The following is a 17,071-nucleotide window of genomic DNA, read 5'->3' on the forward strand; positions in this document are numbered from 1 at the left end:
AAGGAAGATTGCTTTTTTTAAAACAAAGTTTACTGATTTACTTTGAGAGAGGGAGAGAGAAGAGAGAGTGGGAAACAGGCTCTGTACTGTTAGCACAGAGGCCAACACGGGGCTCGGTCCCACGAACTGTGAGATCGTGACCTGAGCCGAAATTAAGAGTTGGACGCTGAACCGACTGAGCCGCCCCAGGCGCCCCAGGAAGATTGCTTTTGAAAGATGTATCTGCTTTTTGTGTTTTTCCATATTCCTTTCTTGACCTTCTTCCTATTCTTGCAAATATTGACTTAGCTGTGCCTGTGATATGGAAGAATTTAGTATTCTGCTTTGGTCACTGGTTACACCCTTAGTATTTTTTCCCCCCCGTGTTGCTCTGTAGGCTGGCTGATTATTTCTATGCTGTCATTTGTACTTAGCCATTCTCTCTTTGTAGAGCATTTCGGTTGTTTAGATCTCTCTCTCTCTCTCTCTTTTTTTAAATAGCCCTATAGTTGTAGCAAAGGGTAAAAACAAACACCAGTATCCTAAATGTCTGCATATCTGCACAATGAGTTATCTTTGCAGTTGTGAAAACCGAACTTCCTTTAAAATAAACTCACTACGGAATGTGTCAGAGAACGTATCAGACCACTACCAGAAGTCATAAATGTAGGCGGCCAAGAACAAAGACATGACACCTAAGTCGTGTCATTAAATTGCCACTGTGATGTTGCCTTTGGGTGGCTCCAGAGGTCCTTTTCTCGGTTTGCATTCACTGACCATCTTGACACGGGTGTCACAAAATTATTTGCCTCTGGAGTGGGATAGGTGGAAAGTAAATGAGGGACATGAGCAGGGTTTCCCATGAGGAACGTACCTGGAAGTGTGGGAGAGGCTTAGTTTCAGTGTCAGGGAGTAGTAGGGGGTGGTGGGGACTGTGGCAGAGTGGAAAGCAGAGACTGTGTTCTAAGGGACAGCTGCGGTGTGCCTCTAGTGGCCTTTTGTTATTTTTAAAAAGATTTTTATTTTTGTTTTTGAGAGAGAGAAAGCACACAAGGGGGGGGGTGAGGGGCAGAGGAGGAGAGAGAGAGAGAGAGAGAGAGAGAGAATGAATGAATGAATGAATGAATGAATCCCAAGCAGGCTCCATGATCAGTGCAGAGCCCAGGGCAGGGCTCCATCCCACAACCCCGGGATTATGAGCTGAGCTGAAATCAACAGTCCAACGCTCAACCGCCTGAGCCACCCAGGCACCCCTTTCTGTTGTTTCTTAACAGCAGCTTAATATTGTGGTATAATTCCTATGCCATACCACCCACCTATTTAAAGTTTGCGATTCAGTGGTGTCTAATACATTCCTAGGCAGGTGCAGCCATGACCACAGTCAGTTCTGGGGCGTTTTCATCACCTCAAACAGAAACCCCGGATGGTTGAGCCATCTCCTCCCTGCTTTTACACACACACACACACACACACACACACACACACACACGAGTGTTGGACTTTGGCAAATGCTCTGTGTCTCTTGAAATATTGATGTGGTTTTTTGTTTTGTATTCTGTTGATATGATGAATGGCGTTAGTTGCCTTTCAGATGTTAAACCAACCTTGCATTCTTGGGACAAGCGCTACTTGTCGTGACATATAGTTCTTTTTATATGGAACTGGGTTCCGTGTGCTAATATTTTGGCGGGTTTGTGTCGTTAAGAGTCGGAAGAGATGCTGGTCCGTGCTTTTCTCTTCTGTGATTTCTTTGTCCGGTTTGGGTATCAGGGTAACACTGGCCTCACAGAATGGCTTAGAAGTGTTTCTTCTTATTTTTGGAACAGTTTTGTAGACTTGGTAGTAATTACTCTTTTTAAAAAAAAATAAATGTTTATTCATTTTAGAAAGAGAGAGCAGGGGAGGCTCACAGCAAGAGAGGGACAGGGGATCTGAAGCGGGCTCTGAGCTGACAGCAAGTGAGCCCGATGTGGGACTCAAACTCATGAACTGTGAAGTCATGACCTGAGCCAAAGTCGGACGCTCAGCTGACTGAACCACCCAGGCACCCTGCTAATAATTACTCTTAAATGTCTGGTAGGATTAACCGGTGAAGCCACTAGGCCATCATCTTTCCTTCGTGGGTAGTTTTTTGATTATAAATTCAGTCTCTTTGTTTGTTATCGGCCTATTCACATGGTTTCTTTCTGAGTCAGTTTTGGTGACTTGGGTCTTTTGAGGACAGTTGAAGTTTTTTTGTTTTTTTTTTGTTATTTGTTTTTACATTTTTTTACATTCTTCCAGTGGTCGGCCTTGGTCTTTACCTGTCTGTGGAGAGGACGCTTTTCCCTGGTATGGCCCTTCAGTGAAGGGTGAGGAACCACGTCATAATGTTCTTGTTCCTCTCAGAGGCACAGTCTCACATGGCAGGACCTCTGAGGTGTGTGGCCGTAAATCAGAGCAAGAAAACACGATCTCTCAGCACCTGGGAATAAATGTGTGCTGCTAGAAGCCCGAGATCATAGGAAGCTGTCCCCTGAGCATTTTTGTTCCCTTTATAAAAGAAAGAATAATTCCCTGGCCATCCCTCCTGCCATGTAAATGAGTGTTTGCTGTCACATCCTTCATATTAAAAGGAAAAGCTCAAATCGTAAATAATTCTGACTGCTTGAGATTTGCCTTGCTTTGCTTTACTTCTGGAAACTAAAAACAACTCCCCTGTTATCAGGAAGAGGGAAGTTTCGGGGCCCCTGGGTGGCTCAGTCAGTTGAGTGTCCAACTTTGGCTCAAGTCTCGTAGTGCACTAGTTCGAGCCCCACGTCGGGCTCTGTGCTGGCAGTTCAGAGCCTGGAGCCTGCTTCAGATTCTGTGTCTCCCTCTCTATCTCTGCCCCTCCCCCACTCATGCTCGCTCTCTCTCACTCTCAAAAATAAACATTAAAAAAAATAAAGAAGAGGGAAGTTGCAGTTCAGAAAAATGTGCACAGTGCCAACAATGCTTGGGGACCCCTTTACTCATATTTACCTCGCACCATACGTTTTGAGTAAGCCCTGAGGATAATCCTGCAGCCAGAGAGAGAACTTTCCTCCAAGAACAAATGCTTTGAAGAGCCCGTGTTGGACTGGGCTGCCTCTGTAGGTAGTGAGTGCCCTGTCTCTGGAGGCAACCAAATGGGAGCTGGGACCCTTGTCTGGAAGACTAGAGATGGGATTTCAGCATCAGAGGCAAGTTTCCCCAGGCGACCTGTGAGCCCCTGTTCAGTCCTACAATTCTGCAGTTCCCTGTGCAATCCCCCTCAGCAACAGATGCTAGGATTCTCCAATCAAGACAAATATTGATGTCCCCATTTTATAGATGGTTCTAGTAGAGCTATAGCCCTTCTCTCTTGCCTGGGGACTGGCCCTTTGCTTGCATGTCTCATTGCTTCGTGGCCCTTATGGAATGGGATGTGGTGCCCAGTGCAGACGTCCCACAGGACAAGCCTAGCACACTATGGGACGTACCAGCAGCAGCCCATGTGACAGGCCCTACGAGAGTCGCTTTTGCCCCAGAAGGTGTCCTGAAGGCACCTTGAGCCCTGGTGTCTCTGCTTCCCATCACCTGTGCAGAGACCTCTGCACCTCAAGGTGGAGATTGGGATCCGGTTCCCCTTGCGTCTTCTGCAACCTGCCGGGGAAGTTTTTCACGGAGCGTTGACAATCTGTGACAAATCCTAGCAGCTTCTCTCAGACGGTTGTTTCTGAAGGACGTTTACACATTTCTTTGGCATTTTCCAGCTGCTAATTAGCAACATTCTCATTTCCCTTAATCACAGAGACAAGAAAGCCCACAGGAGTTTTTCAATTAGCTCATAGAAAATGTTTCTTTCTTTCCTATTGATACACATTCGGGATGCAAGAATGGCTTCTGGGTGTGTTTCGGCTTCTGAGCGTCTGTCTCTGGAAGGCAGCCGCGGAGCTCACGCACCGGGCCCATTGTGGAGGCTATTATGTCCACACAATGCATGGAGGGCTGTGCGGAATTCTGCCCACATCCCCTAAAACTCTGCAAGGGGCCTTCGTTTCAGTTTTAGCTGGGTTGCCCCTAGGAGCGTTTACCCGAGTTAAACTTAGGGTTTCTTTCTTCTCACCGATTCTTTATATTTCAAACCAAGTCGTTCCAACAGAAGGATCTTATAATCATGCGATTATAAGAGCAGCGGGGAAGGCCCTACTGTGCGCCAAGCACTTTGTACCTTTAACTAACGCATTCATCTCGCAAAGATCGGTGCCTGTCGTGGGCCTGGTCCCGGTCCAGGCACTGGGAGTCCGTGGGGAACACCTCATGAGCCACAGTGTTTCTGCCCATTTCCTTGGTCCCGTGATGCATAGCCGATCATGGTGACATTGTACGTCTGTGGAAGCGCGTCAGGAAGGAAGATGAGGCAGGTAGCAGGTGTGAGCCTCAGGGTTTGAACTTGGGTGTGTCCTGCTTTCCCCCTGAGTGTGACCCGTGGACACAGGTACCCGTCCCAGTCCTGGCCCTGCAGGAAGGCATAGGGCTGGCTGGGGTCCCTGGCTGGATTTCCACCCAGCCTCCAAGCCAGGGTTCTTCTCGGTGTCTGTGATCTTCATGGGCTCGTGGTCACCCCCTCGGGGTCTCGATGGCATCCAGTCAGGGCCACAGACCCCAGTGCTTACATGGCACAGCCTGACCCACCCCACAACATTGACAAGCACGCTATATAATAGGAAGCGGGAGCTGATGGCTCCTGTGACGTGTGGAAATATTTATAGGGTCCTTACTCTTCTATGAATGCTACCCATCAAGGGACAAGTCTGAAGTGTGTGGGGGCCCAGGGAAGCGAGGAACCGGGATGATGCGGGCAGACCCTCAGGGCCTGACGGGCGCAAGTAGACGTCACGGCTCCAGCCCACTCACGAGCTGCCTCCGGTGCCACTGACAGTGTCTTAATGAGCAGTAATGCATTCATCGCCTCTGAAAAGATGACAGGACTTTCCTCTGGGCTCAGTGTTCGCTGAAGTTCTCAGGTGGCACCTTCAACACTTGGAAATTAGAATTCACTCTGGGCTTGGATTTTTCTCCTCCTCCTCTCCTTCATACCCGTGCCTCAATGTCGGTCAAGAAGCGAGTGGACCCAGAATGCCTGCAGAAACAGACGTGCACAGTCTAGAGTTTGCAGTGAGGCAGGCCCCCACTCTGCCTCCAGCTGCCTGGCAGGTCCCCCTGCTTCCCCCAGAGCAGCTTCTTCGTCTCCCAAGGGGCCTGGTGAACTCTCTCCCTTAAAGCTTTGTTCAGGGGGGGCGAGGCGAGCTGATGGGTGCCAGCAGGCAGGCCGGCCGGGCCACGCAGCATCTCTGCGTCTGTCACCCGGAAGGTGGCCGGACCTCCAGCCTCTGGGAAATCAAGCAGAAGACGAATTGATTTCCCCTCGCCACTTTACGTCTTTGTTTAAAATGTGCAAAATGGTCCTTTTGAAGGAGAGAAAAAAAGAAAACGAGAAAGCTTTCCGTGCATTCCCCTGTGCGGGTCTTTCAGCAGCCAGTGCAACGTGTAATTTCTTCGCACTGTGAAGGACACGCCAGGTCCTGACAGCAATAACTTCTGCAGGAGGATTAGATCGGAGCCTCGTGTTAGGCTTTCAAAGAAAGCTCTCATTTCTCTCTCAAGTTTTTAAATGAGTTTCCGTTGAGGGAAAGAGAATAAGCCAGGATGAATCGTCCTCGGCAAAACTGGAGGCCCCTGGTTTCCAGACCCCACTCCTCGGCCTGTATTTAATTCCGGACTCGTGTGGCAATGGCTCAAATTGCACAGGCATCGCTTTGGAAGGCGAGTGTGATTTCCACCACGGGATCTTTGTTAATCGAATCTAAGTCATCGTGTGGAATAACTCAGGCACGCCTCATCCGGGTTGATGTGCCCTTGAGCTCAATGACACCGGCAGGGTTTCCAGCTTGGCCGAGCTTGCTAATGGGGCTGGGGCCTGCCTCAGCTCTGGCCTTTTCCGGCCGGCCCCGCCCTCCTCCCCTGCCCACAGTTCCATTTTGGTTGCTCTGGCAGAGTGTGGCAGAAGGAGCCCTGAACTGGGAGCTTGGGCACCTGGGTTCTCTCCCCAGTGCTGCCCTTCCAAGGCTGGGTTCCCGTCCTGAGTGGGCCTCAGTTTCCCCATATGTGCTTTGAAGGAGTTGGATCACAGCACTTCCCAAAGAGATGAGGGTACATGGGGTTTGCAGACTTTTTTTTTTCCCCTAGAATTTCTAGGTTTTAGCAAAGCAAAAAGTGAAGCTAAGGAAGCAAGCTGGAAAGTCAGGTTTCTTTGCCGTAACTGCAGTGACCTAGAGCTGTGATCCTGCATCTTGACCTGATTGGTACATGTTTTTTGGTACTGTGCCGGGTGCCAGGCTCAACCCTGAGGCTACAGCTGGCGAGAAGACAGCCTGAGGGAGGATGGACACTAGGCCACGGTCTCCGTCATGGCCAAATTATATGCAGTAAAGCTGCACTAGGAGAAGTGAACAGAGGTAGCTCTTAGCTGTCTGGTCAGGGAAGACTTTTCTGAGGAAGGATGCTTGAACAGGGGCCTGAAGGATGAGCAGGAGCCAGCAGGTGAAGACAGGGTGCAGGGGAAGAACCCCAGATCATTAAGATGGACTGTGTGGTCTGCAGGCAAGCAGGCAGGTGCTAGCTGGCTTTGAAGAACAGAGCAGAACTGTGGCTGGAGCCTGACAGTGGTGAGGGATCATGGTTTACAGTGACATTAGAGCCATGGGCAAGGGCCAGCTCGTGCCAGGTTCTTCCAGGATGGGCTAAGGATTTGGACTCACTCTCTGGGCAGTCTTTGAAAGGTTTAGAAAAAAAAAATTTAAATGCTTATTTATTTTTGAGAGAGACAGAGACAGAGTGTGAGCAGGGGAGGGGCAGAGAGAGAGGAAGACACAGAATCCGAAACAGGCTCCAGGCTCCGATCTGTCAGCACAGAGTCTGACGTGGGGCTCAACCCCACAAACCGTGAGATCATGACCTGAGCTGAAGTCAGACACGTAACCAGCTGAGCCGCCCAGGTGCCCCATTTTTTGAAGGATTTTAACCTGGATATGATGTGATCATATTTGGCTATCTCATTAGGGTCAGAAATCTGCTTTTTATTTCCCCCACTGGTTCTTGATATTGAAATTCTAGCTTTGCAAGCACTGAACCATTCACTGTAAACATCCCCTGCCCCCCATGACTGTAACACCACAAGCTGCAGGCAGCAAAGCCAGGGTTAGAGACAGGAAGCACCGCTCTGGATTCACCCACCAGCTCTGTGGCGTACCCCACTTGCCCGGCCCCCAGACCACGTAGTTGAGATACGTGCCTAAACAATACGACACATCACTGCAAGTGCATCCACAGCGTGGGAGAGTGATTATGGTGCAGTTTATTTGGGGAGAGATGCTTCTGAACGTGTGGTCCCAGGAAGCAGATAGGGAAAGAAGGAGGTTTAAAATTGGGGGTGGGGGGGGGGGTCTTTGCAGTGAAGACCGGAACACAGTAACCCGGGTGTGTCCATCTCCTCGGAATGTTCACAAGGTCTCTACTTCAAGCACCGCTGAGGCAGAGATGAACGAGACTCACAGAGCTAAACCTTGAGACTGTGGTGGCCTCTATGGTCTCTTTGCGGGTTCTGAGGTTCTGCAAGGTCAGGTTAGGACTTGTGAGTGAGAGGTTTGTTTGGAAAGGAGCTATGTCATGCATGACACTCTTCTGTCACCAGAGCTGCAGAGGCGGGTGGCCTGCACAGAAGCTGGGAAATCCCGGGTTGGAATCCTCATTCTACGTCCGAATTGCTCTGTGCCCCGTGGCCATCGACTGCCCTGCTTTAAGCAGCTTCCGTTTTCTCCTTCTCATAAATTGGAGTAAATGCTCTCGGAGATCCATCGCAGTGCCACCATTTTACATTCCAAGCACTTCCCCTGGCTGGCAGTGGGGGCTCATGGCGAGGGGTGGGCAGGGCAATGCTTGGGTTAGGATCTTCCTCTGAGCCCTGGCCCAGCCGTCTCCTGGAGATGGTGTCCCATGGGCAATGGGCTGATGCCATGAGCAGCTGCAGGACTGAGCCCCACTGCAACCTTCCAGGTGTTCCCTTTGCTCCCGGGCATGTCGACCATCATGATCCATGACCTGTGCCTGGCCTTCCCGGCCCCGGCGAAGGCCGATGTCTACGTCTCGGACATTCAGGAGCTGTACGTCCGTGTGGTTGACAAGGTCAGTAGCCACTCCCTAAAAGGCCCCTCGCTGCCGATTCACAGAGGCTGGGAGAGCGGTGTTTCTGTGGGAGTTATCTTCCTCATGCCCTGTTTCTGAGTCCCTGTACCCAGCTCCCCCTCCCCCCCCACCCCCACCCCGCCAAGTTGCTTTGAGCTTATGATGTTGTCTCACCTCTGTCGCTCCGCGTGTGTGATGTCAAGCAACCTCTGAGGTTATACTTCTTCCTGCCAGTTGACATTGGTAAAGCTCAATTGCGAATCCCGCCCGACGTCGTCTCCTCGTGAGCCCCGACTTGGGGATTCTCGGTCGCTAGCTGGTGTAGTTACTAACCGGCCAGGCATACCCCTTGCCGATGGTGAATTTTCTCCCTAGCGTGAGGGTTTTGGAATCTCATCAGCAAATGAGTAAAATGAACTATGCCAAGTGCTTTTGCAGAAGGAATGCATAATAGATCTAGGCTTTTCTTTAATGTAAACAGGGAATTTTTATTACTGCGAATACCTGAAGGAGGTGCAGCCAGGCTTATAGAGGGTTGCTGTCAGGTTCCTATCTTCCTGACTGGAGAGAATGGTTAGTAATTAAAAGGGGAATGTTCGAGCAGCTTAGAGTGCTTGAAAAGCCAATATTCTCTCACACCGCCTCAAATGTTCCTTCTGTGGTTTTACTTCCACTGGTAATTTGCTGACCAGAGTTCTACTTCTTCACTAAGCATTTCTGACGCTTGGTATCTTAAAGTTCTTACTGTATGTATTATATGGTGCCAGATGTGAGCTGTTCAGTCAGTGAGCACTTATGGAACTCCTACTGTATGCCATTCTGGCTGTGTCTGTTCACTCTAACTAGATTCTTAATTCTTTAAGAGCGGAGAGCATAATTTTTGCATTTAAGGATCCCCAAAGCTCTTTGTGTGCAGTAGGCACTTAATTAATTTTCATCTGTTGATTGGCTGATGGTCCGGAGTTCAAGCTAGGTCTGTGGGTTTAAGGTTGATGACGCTTTCACAGAAAGCCTTAGGGTACAGTAGGTGATGAAACTGGTCATTCAAAGGCTACCCTGAGTTTCTGTCCCCTATGATGCAGGTGGAGATTGGAAAGACGGTCAAGGCATATGTCCGGGTGCTGGACTTTCACAAGAAGCCTTTCCTGGCCAAATACTTCGCCTTCATGGACCTGAAGCTCCGAGCAGCCTCCCAGATCATTACATTGGTGTGAGTCCTCCTAGGGGTCAGAGGAAGGCATCTCAGGGACAGGACTGGCAGGTCCAGGGGAGAAGTCCTAGCCCTTCCCTCTGTTCCAGGGCCCTCGATGAAGCCCTTGATAATTATACCGCCACGTTCCGTGTCCACGGTGTGGCCATTGGCCAGACCAGCCTCACCGCAACCGTGAGTGATAAAGCTGGACAGCGAATCAACTCAGCCCCGCAGCAGATTGAGGTAAAGCTGTTTCCCTTCCCACCTTCCTGTGTGGGATCAGTCCAGCCCTTACTGCATGCGTGCACGGGGTGGGAAGTGTGTCATTTCTGTGGCGGGCCAGGAGTTATGGGGGTAGCCCAGGAAGCTGCCGTGGAGAAACCGTGTTAAAATCTATGCCCTGCGATGTCCCCTGATTAAAAGGGAGCCATCACCAGTCCCAGGGATCTGGGGAGGCAGCTCCAGAGGGAGGGACCTGAGTGATTTTTACCTCCCTCTGGGACAGAGTGGGCAGGATGTGGCTCAGAGAAAGGGAGCCGCTCGTCACACAGCCGGGGAGTGGAAGAACACTCTTGAAACCCTTTGGTGCCAGAAGGGAGCGGCTGGGTAGAAGCCGTGGGCAAATTTAGGCTCCTGTGTGGAAGCCCATCTTGACAGTCGGTCTGAACCCGCCCTTAGAAGCAGTGGGCTTTTGTCGTGAGCTCCTGGAGCAAGCAGGTCCTGAGTGAGGGAGCTCTGGGGCGCCCCGCGGTCATCTCAGTGTGTGACTTGGGACTCGTCTTGTGGCATTAGGTGTTCACACAAGCCTCCCAGACCCCATTGGCCAAAATTTCCCGTCCAAGTTTTTCCATCAGCTGCTTGCCTCCTGCCAGCGTCCTCCACGGGTCTCATCCACCCAGGGGCGGATAGACTTTATATTAAACTGTGCCGGAGCTGGTGGTTCTGGTTCGTGCCTCTAGAAGGAAGGGCTCCTTTCTTCTGGTGAAGAATTCATTTCTGCTATAAATAGCTCAGCCCTGCGGAGACTAATCCTGATGCACAAAGCAGCCCCTCGGCCGACCGCCACACTCCTTCACTGCACAGGCTCTTCCTGTGCTCCTGCCGGGCGGGCACTGCGGGGGGTGCAGGACGATGGTGTTGGGCTTCTTTGTGCTGCAGAGACCAGGACATCCTTGTCCTTGACCCCCCACACCCCTCTTTCTTCATCTGAGAAGTTCTGAGGGCATCGAAGTAGAGCACTATTCTTAGGCAATTTATCAGTAGAAATTGGAGAAGTTCAGTGAAACGGAACATCTTGAAGGCACTGGAATGTAAACCTTGACGTACATCGGAATCCCCTGGAGGACTTGTTAACACATAGATTTCAGGCCCCCCCCCCCCCCCCCCCCCGCCGCCCTGCCTCATTCTGGTTCCATAGACCGGGGTGGGCTGGAGAATGTGTATTTCTAATGATTGCCGGGTGACCCTGGTGCTGCTGGTCAGGGGACCGTGCCGTGAGAACCACTGCTCTACGCAGGGGTCTCACATGAATAAAATTGTCTTTCTTTTCATGGGGTTTCACATCTGGTGACATGAAGCATCGTTGTAAACAACAGAACATGCCCCTGAGAACTACAGATCCTCAGGCCCATGGGCGGGCTGAAATCCTGGGGGGGGGGGGGGCGCTCAGGCCCCCCCCCCCCCCAGAGCTGGTCAGGACCCCAGGCCCTCGCCAGTCCCTTCTAACAGAGGAGGGATGTCCAGGCACCGTGCCTCCCTGAAAATGTTCAGGGGTGAATTCTGTCCAGCTGCGCGAGCTTGGAACACGACGGCCCCCTTCTCTCTTGTGTCTCCACATGCAGGTCTTTCCCCCGTTTAGGTTGATACCCAGGAAGGTGACACTGATCATCGGGGCTATGATGCAGGTAGGAACCAAAGGCTGCGTGCTCGCCCACCCCCACCCGTGGCCCCTGCCTGGCTCCAGGCTGGCCTGCCCTCCTGGGCGCCAGAGGGCTAAGATGGGGCGCTCCGGGCCCTGAGCTCTGAGGATGAGGCAGGGGCTGATGGGCACTGCTATTTCTCCCTACTCCAGATCACCTCGGAGGGTGGCCCCCAGCCCCAGTCCAACATCCTCTTCTCCATCAGCAATGAGACCGTTGCCGTGGTAAACAGTGCCGGGCTGGTGCGGGGACTGGCCGTTGGCAATGGCACCGTGTCTGGGGTCGTGCAGGCCGTGGACGCTGAGACCGGCAAGCTTGTCATCGTGTCTCAGGTAACGAGCATGGGCTCCACTGGATGTGGGTGCTTCCGAAGCCTCCCTGGGCATGAGCCCTCTAAGTGCTGGGGTGCACTGTGCCCCTCAAGAGCTGGGGTGCTAGTCAGCTGGGATGGGGAGGAAGTCTGTAACTGGGTTCTGGCTCTGCTCATGAGGACCACCCCTCTCTGAGGGTCCTGCTTCTGCCCTCTGAGTCCACAGCCTCTGTCTGCCACCTGACTCCCCACCAGGGCCAGCCTAGCCAACTTGGGGCCCCCCAAGATCGCTCAGAATTCTCCAGACTGAGTCTCCCCAAGTGCTCTTTTTTTTTTTTTAATGTTTGTCTTTGAGAGAGAGAGCACATAAGTGGTGGAGGGGGAGAGAGAGAGAGAGAGAGAGAGAGAGAGAGAGAGAGAGGATCCAAAGCAGGCTCTGTGCTGACAGCATAGAGCCCAACGTGGGATTTGAACTCACAAACCGTGAGACCATAACCTGAGCTGAAGTCGGATGCTGAACTGACTGAGCCACCCAGGCGCCCCTCCCCAGCTGCTCCTTAAGGGACAGAGCCTGATCTCCAACCCCGTCCCTGCCCTGGGGACATTCCAGTGCATGATGGTCACGCAGCCTGCAGCCCTCTAGTTCTCTCAGCACCCCTGCCCCAGGGGGTCTACGGCTACCCTGTTTCCGGACGACAGTCCTGAGGCACAGCTAGTGGGCCAGGGCTTGGGGACATTCTGATGGAAAAGGGGTTACTGTTAGTTCCGACACGCTTCGTGGATCGCAGTGTGTGTTTTCAGGGGCGTGCGTAGCCAGGCTGCTCCAAGCATGTGGACGATCGGACATCAGTAGTGTTTCAGACCCAGAGTTCTATTTCCAGGAGAGAAGGAGACCCTGAATCACGCACCAATGAACTTAAGTTATCCCCCAAGCCTCTTGGCTGGACTCGGGGACTTTTGCTAAGCGCTTTTCTGGATCAGCAGAGACAATGGAAGGCTGAGCTAGGGGAGTCCTCCCCCCAGGAGGGTCTTCCTGCCCCTCATTAGTGGCACTGACACTAGGCGGGTGAAAGTCAGTTTCTAAGTCCGATAGTTTCCCTTGTTTCCCAGGGGGTAGAGACCTCACCGGGGTCCGAAAGGGAGACGGGAGATGGTTTCCACCTCCTGAGCAGGGCTCAGAGTGCTTGGATTCTCCCTGACGGTGCCCTGTGGAAGCGTCTCAGGGGAGACTGCAGCGTGGATGTGACCGTGCCAGAAATCTGGGCTCTAAGAAGAGCATTGTTTTGTGTAACGTGACTGTGGACAGCCTTTTCAGAACCCTGTCACCCTGCTCCTTGTCCAGCATTCAGGGCCCCCTGGAAGGAGTCCATGAGCTCCCATGAGCTCATAGCATCTGAACACAGGGCACCCAGGGGAGCTGGCTCTGTGCACTGCCCTGGAGATGTGCCCTTCTTCCCTGCAGCTGACTTTGATCTGACATTGAGTTCATTGATTTACTCCTGTTTGCCGGAGTTTCAGTGTCTCTGCAAGTAACCGGTTAAGCCACAAAGTCCTTTTGCATCGTGGAGGTAGATGCCCTGATTGTACCTATTGATTTTTATAAAGACAAAGTGTCGGGAATGTGAAATCTGCCCTGTGGCATACAGCGGGATTCAGATAGACGTCTTGGAGGAGAAGATGAAGGACCAACGAGGCCTTGCCTTTTTTTTTTTTTTTTTTTCTTTTCTTCTGAAGAAAGGATTAGGGCTTTGGGAACCAGCCTATTTTTCTCCCCCTGGGGGCCCAGGTGGCTGAGATGGCAGCTGGCTGGAACTATGGCCAGAGGAACTGACGGCCATGCATTTCCCTCCCAGCCACTTCTCTCTCTCTTTTCTTTAAATAATTTTTTTTTTTGAGAGATAAAGTGTGCAATGAGGGGAGGAGCAGAGAGAGAGAGAGAGAGAGTCCCAAGCAGGCTCCCCACTGTCTGTATGGAGCCCAATGTGGGGCTTGAACCCATCAACCGTAAGATCATGACCCGAGCCGAAACCAAGAGTCGGACGCTCAATTGACTGAGCCACCCAGGCACCCCACTTCTCTTTGTGGTCTGACCTTACTGGGCCACCTCTCTCTCCGTGTGTCTCTCATCGGGTGGGGTGGGAGAGGAACTGGGGGAGGGTCTGGCACCCCTGGGCAGGTGGAGCGACTTTGCCAGCAGTTCCATCTGAAATCCATCTCCTAGAGGCCAGGCAGGCAGTGGTTCAGCCTGAGGCCCACGTGTCCACAAAGTGTAGGGGGTTCTGCTCAGAAGCTCCCAGTTCATCTGTCTAAACCAGATCATAGAATCAGCACCCATGGCCAAAGCATGGGCCAGGACTGGCAGAAGGAGACTTGGCAGTGAAAGGGACAAAGGCAAGGAAGAGAATGGATGTTTATTGAGTACCTACTATATGCCAGGCATTAGCCCGTATCACAAGACACAGGGTGGGCTCAGTATATAGAAAAGGCTTAAGGGTTTTGGTAGCCTGGGTTCAACAGAGTCAATAGCACTATAAAGAAGCCTGATAAAAAAAAAAAATTAAAAAAAAAAAAAAGGGGGGCGCCTAGGTGGCGCAGTTGGTTAAGCGTCCGACTTCAGCCAGGTCACGATCTTGCGGTCCGTGAGTTCGAGCCCCGCGTCAGGCTCTGGGCTGATGGCTCAGAGCCTGAAGCCTGTTTCTGATTCTGTGTCTCCCTCTCTCTCTGCCCCTCCCCCGTTCATGCTCTGTCTCTCTCTGTCCCAAAAATAAATAAACGTTGAAAAAAAAAATTAAAAAAAAAAAAAAAAGAAGCCTGATAAGGTTAATCTTTGACCAGATTAACAAGAGTATAGACTTCAGAATGAAGGAGAGTGTACAGTCTGCTCTAACCAGACTCTATCTGTATCCTGCATTTGTCCCAATACCCTGATCATTGACAGAGAGTAACACATTAGATTTAGGGTCAGGAGCATCTGGAATCCTGTCCTGTGAGGGCCACCCAACCTAGAGAAGAACAGTGTCTGGTCACCGCCCCCTCGTCTCTCTGGTGCTGACCCGGAACAACTCCATCCAATAGGTCTGCGGGCTCAGAGGACAAGGCTGGGAGCCCCAAGGGAACGGGAGGAACGGTGGCCAGATCTGGGTGGGGTGAGCCACCCACAAAACCAGGCTGCCTTGGGAAGAGGAGGGTGGTGCTGGACATCCGTGAGCACCTTCCAGCCATGCAGCTCCCAAGCTGGCCTTGGCAAGAGCCTCCCTGTTTGGAGGGGTCCCTTGGTGAAACACCTGTTGTTGGCTGATAGTACTCCCCTGCCCCAGCCAGCCTGAGCCCAAAGCCCTTTCCCTAGGACCTCGTGGAGGTGGAGGTGCTGCTTCTCCAGGCGGTGAGGATCCGTGCCCCCATCACTCGGATGAGGACGGGAACCCAGGTGAGACGGGGACCCCTCCACACCTGCTGCCGGTGTCGCTGTCTGAGCAGCCCCCTGGCGGGTCTCAGGCTCCGAGTTCTGGTTCAGGCTGAGCTTGCGGGGAGTGGAAGTCGCTGCTAGGTCGCTGTTTCCTCTCCTGCTCAACCCCTGCTTATCTCTGGGGTCAGACTGAGCTTTAGGAAGGAGCCCTACCGTTTCCTGCTCTAGGCCTCGCAGGCATTCTGTGTGTTCTCGCTCCCGGCGCAAAGCCCTCGTGGGCATAGCATTTACCCTTCTCCAGTTCTGTGTCAGCACAGTTATTGAGTGATGCCTGTGTCTCCCTCCCCCGAGCCTGTCACCCTTCCACCCTGGAATAGCACCTGGCAGGGAACAGGAGCCAACGCTTGGATAGCAGGACCTCAGGGCTTTCTGTGCGGTGACTCATTAGACGCTCATCAACAAGCCGTGAGGTGGCTCCCGGTGTCAGTCTCTATGTTACGGGTGGGGAAATGAAAGCCTAGAAAGCTTACGGCCTCTGCCCAAGGTCGCATGGCTAGTAAGTGCCAGAACTGGAAGTTGACCCAGGCGGCCTGGCATGGAGTCCATTCTTCCCGTTAGCGGTATTGCCTCCCCTGGTGGGCACTCAGGAAGCACGGGTTGAGGGAGCCTGTGAACCCCACCTGTGCCCATTCCACATGAGCAGGGAGCCCCTGCTAGATTGAGAGAGGAGCAGAGGCACGGATGGCAGGGTGGCGTGGGCTGGGCTGCCCGGGGGGCTGCAGGCCCCCTGGGGCTGTAGGGGGCCACGTCACCAAGGGGGTCTGTCAGCCAAGGTGAGACGCCATGCACAGCTCAAGAAGGACCGCGTGCGGAGGGGCTGGCTCTGTCTCTTGTTTGTTCATTTGCTATTTCACCAGAGCTTCTCGCCCCTGTGCCAGGCCCTTCTCTGGTTAGGGAGGAAGGGCCCCCGTTGCACAAAGGAGACAGGAAAGCGCCCGGGCTGCTGGAGGTGCCCCAGGGTTTGGGGGGGCACTCTTGGTGGTGGGACTCTGCTGGTCACGGGCCTGGCTTCTCTCCTGCAGATGCCTGTTTACATCACTGGGATCACCAACAGCCAGAACCCTTTCTCCTTTGGCAATGCCGTGCCGGGCCTGACCTTCCACTGGTCTGTCACCAAGCGGGACATCCTGGACATCCGGGGGCGGCACCAGGAGGTAACCTCCCCCCCCCCCCCCAGAGTCCCCTGCCCCCTGCGTGCACCAGCGTCCGGAGCCGGGAGGGTTCTCCCCACCTTTCTGCACATGAGCTCTGCCCCCTCCCTCCCAGGCTGGTCCTGGCCCTGCCCTGCTCTCTCTCAGGGCTCGTTGGGACACCTTCTCCCAGACACTGTCCACCCCCCACCCCCAGTGACCTGCCTCCGTTCCCAGTCCTCTCGTGACCAGGAATAGGGGCTCCTAGCTCTCCCTCCTTCCCGGTCCCGGACTGCCTGCAACCCTTTCCACTTTAAGCACGTTCTTGCTAGGCGCCAGAGAGGGGCGTCGCAGGTAACCCGCTTCAGAAGGCAGCCTTGTGGAGAAGTCACAAAAGTTCCAGGCCGTCACAGGGTCTTAGGGCCCCTAGTCTGTACTTCTGACCTTCTTTCTGAGGCTATGCCTCACAGCCCTGGGGCTTTTTCCAGATTTACCCCAGAGGGCAAACCCGCCTCCCCTTAGCCCTTCTTAGAGCGACCCTGGCCTCTCCTCAGACCTCAGAGCTGGACGAGTAGTTATAACCCCCTCGTTGTGTTGACGAGCCCATACGGAAGGGACATGCCTGTCTGGCCCAGGGAGCCAGTGGGGAAATGGGACAATGGGACCAGGTTCCAGCCCTGGTGACTCTAGTCTGCCCTCCCTGGGTTATGCAGGACTCGAGTGTGGGGTGGTTTTGAGAGGTTTCTTCTTGCCTTGTCTGTGCATCGTGGGGAGGGTCCTGTCTCCAGTGCCAGGGGCTTCCTCAGACTGTTCCCATAACACAGACATCCCAGAATAGAGGGTCCCTTC

General features: G+C 53.0%; 1 protein-coding gene across 3 annotated transcripts in view; it reads left to right on the plus strand.

The window, feature by feature from the left end:
- NUP210 (nucleoporin 210) overlaps nucleotides 1–17,071 on the plus strand; it is a 107,402-nt gene that overhangs the window by 68,084 nt on the left and 22,247 nt on the right. For all 3 annotated transcript variants that reach the window (XM_043588240.1, XM_043588238.1, XM_043588239.1), the window contains exons 21-27: nucleotides 8,077–8,205; nucleotides 9,288–9,415; nucleotides 9,505–9,640; nucleotides 11,239–11,301; nucleotides 11,469–11,648; nucleotides 14,973–15,053; nucleotides 16,115–16,246. In XM_043588240.1, the coding sequence (XP_043444175.1) occupies nucleotides 8,077–8,205; nucleotides 9,288–9,415; nucleotides 9,505–9,640; nucleotides 11,239–11,301; nucleotides 11,469–11,648; nucleotides 14,973–15,053; nucleotides 16,115–16,246 (849 nt within the window). The remainder of the gene's footprint in view (nucleotides 1–8,076; nucleotides 8,206–9,287; nucleotides 9,416–9,504; nucleotides 9,641–11,238; nucleotides 11,302–11,468; nucleotides 11,649–14,972; nucleotides 15,054–16,114; nucleotides 16,247–17,071) is intronic.

The sequence above is a fragment of the Prionailurus bengalensis genome, chromosome A2 (genome assembly GCF_016509475.1).
Source record: "Prionailurus bengalensis isolate Pbe53 chromosome A2, Fcat_Pben_1.1_paternal_pri, whole genome shotgun sequence".
Classification (NCBI taxonomy): domain Eukaryota; kingdom Metazoa; phylum Chordata; class Mammalia; order Carnivora; family Felidae; genus Prionailurus; species Prionailurus bengalensis.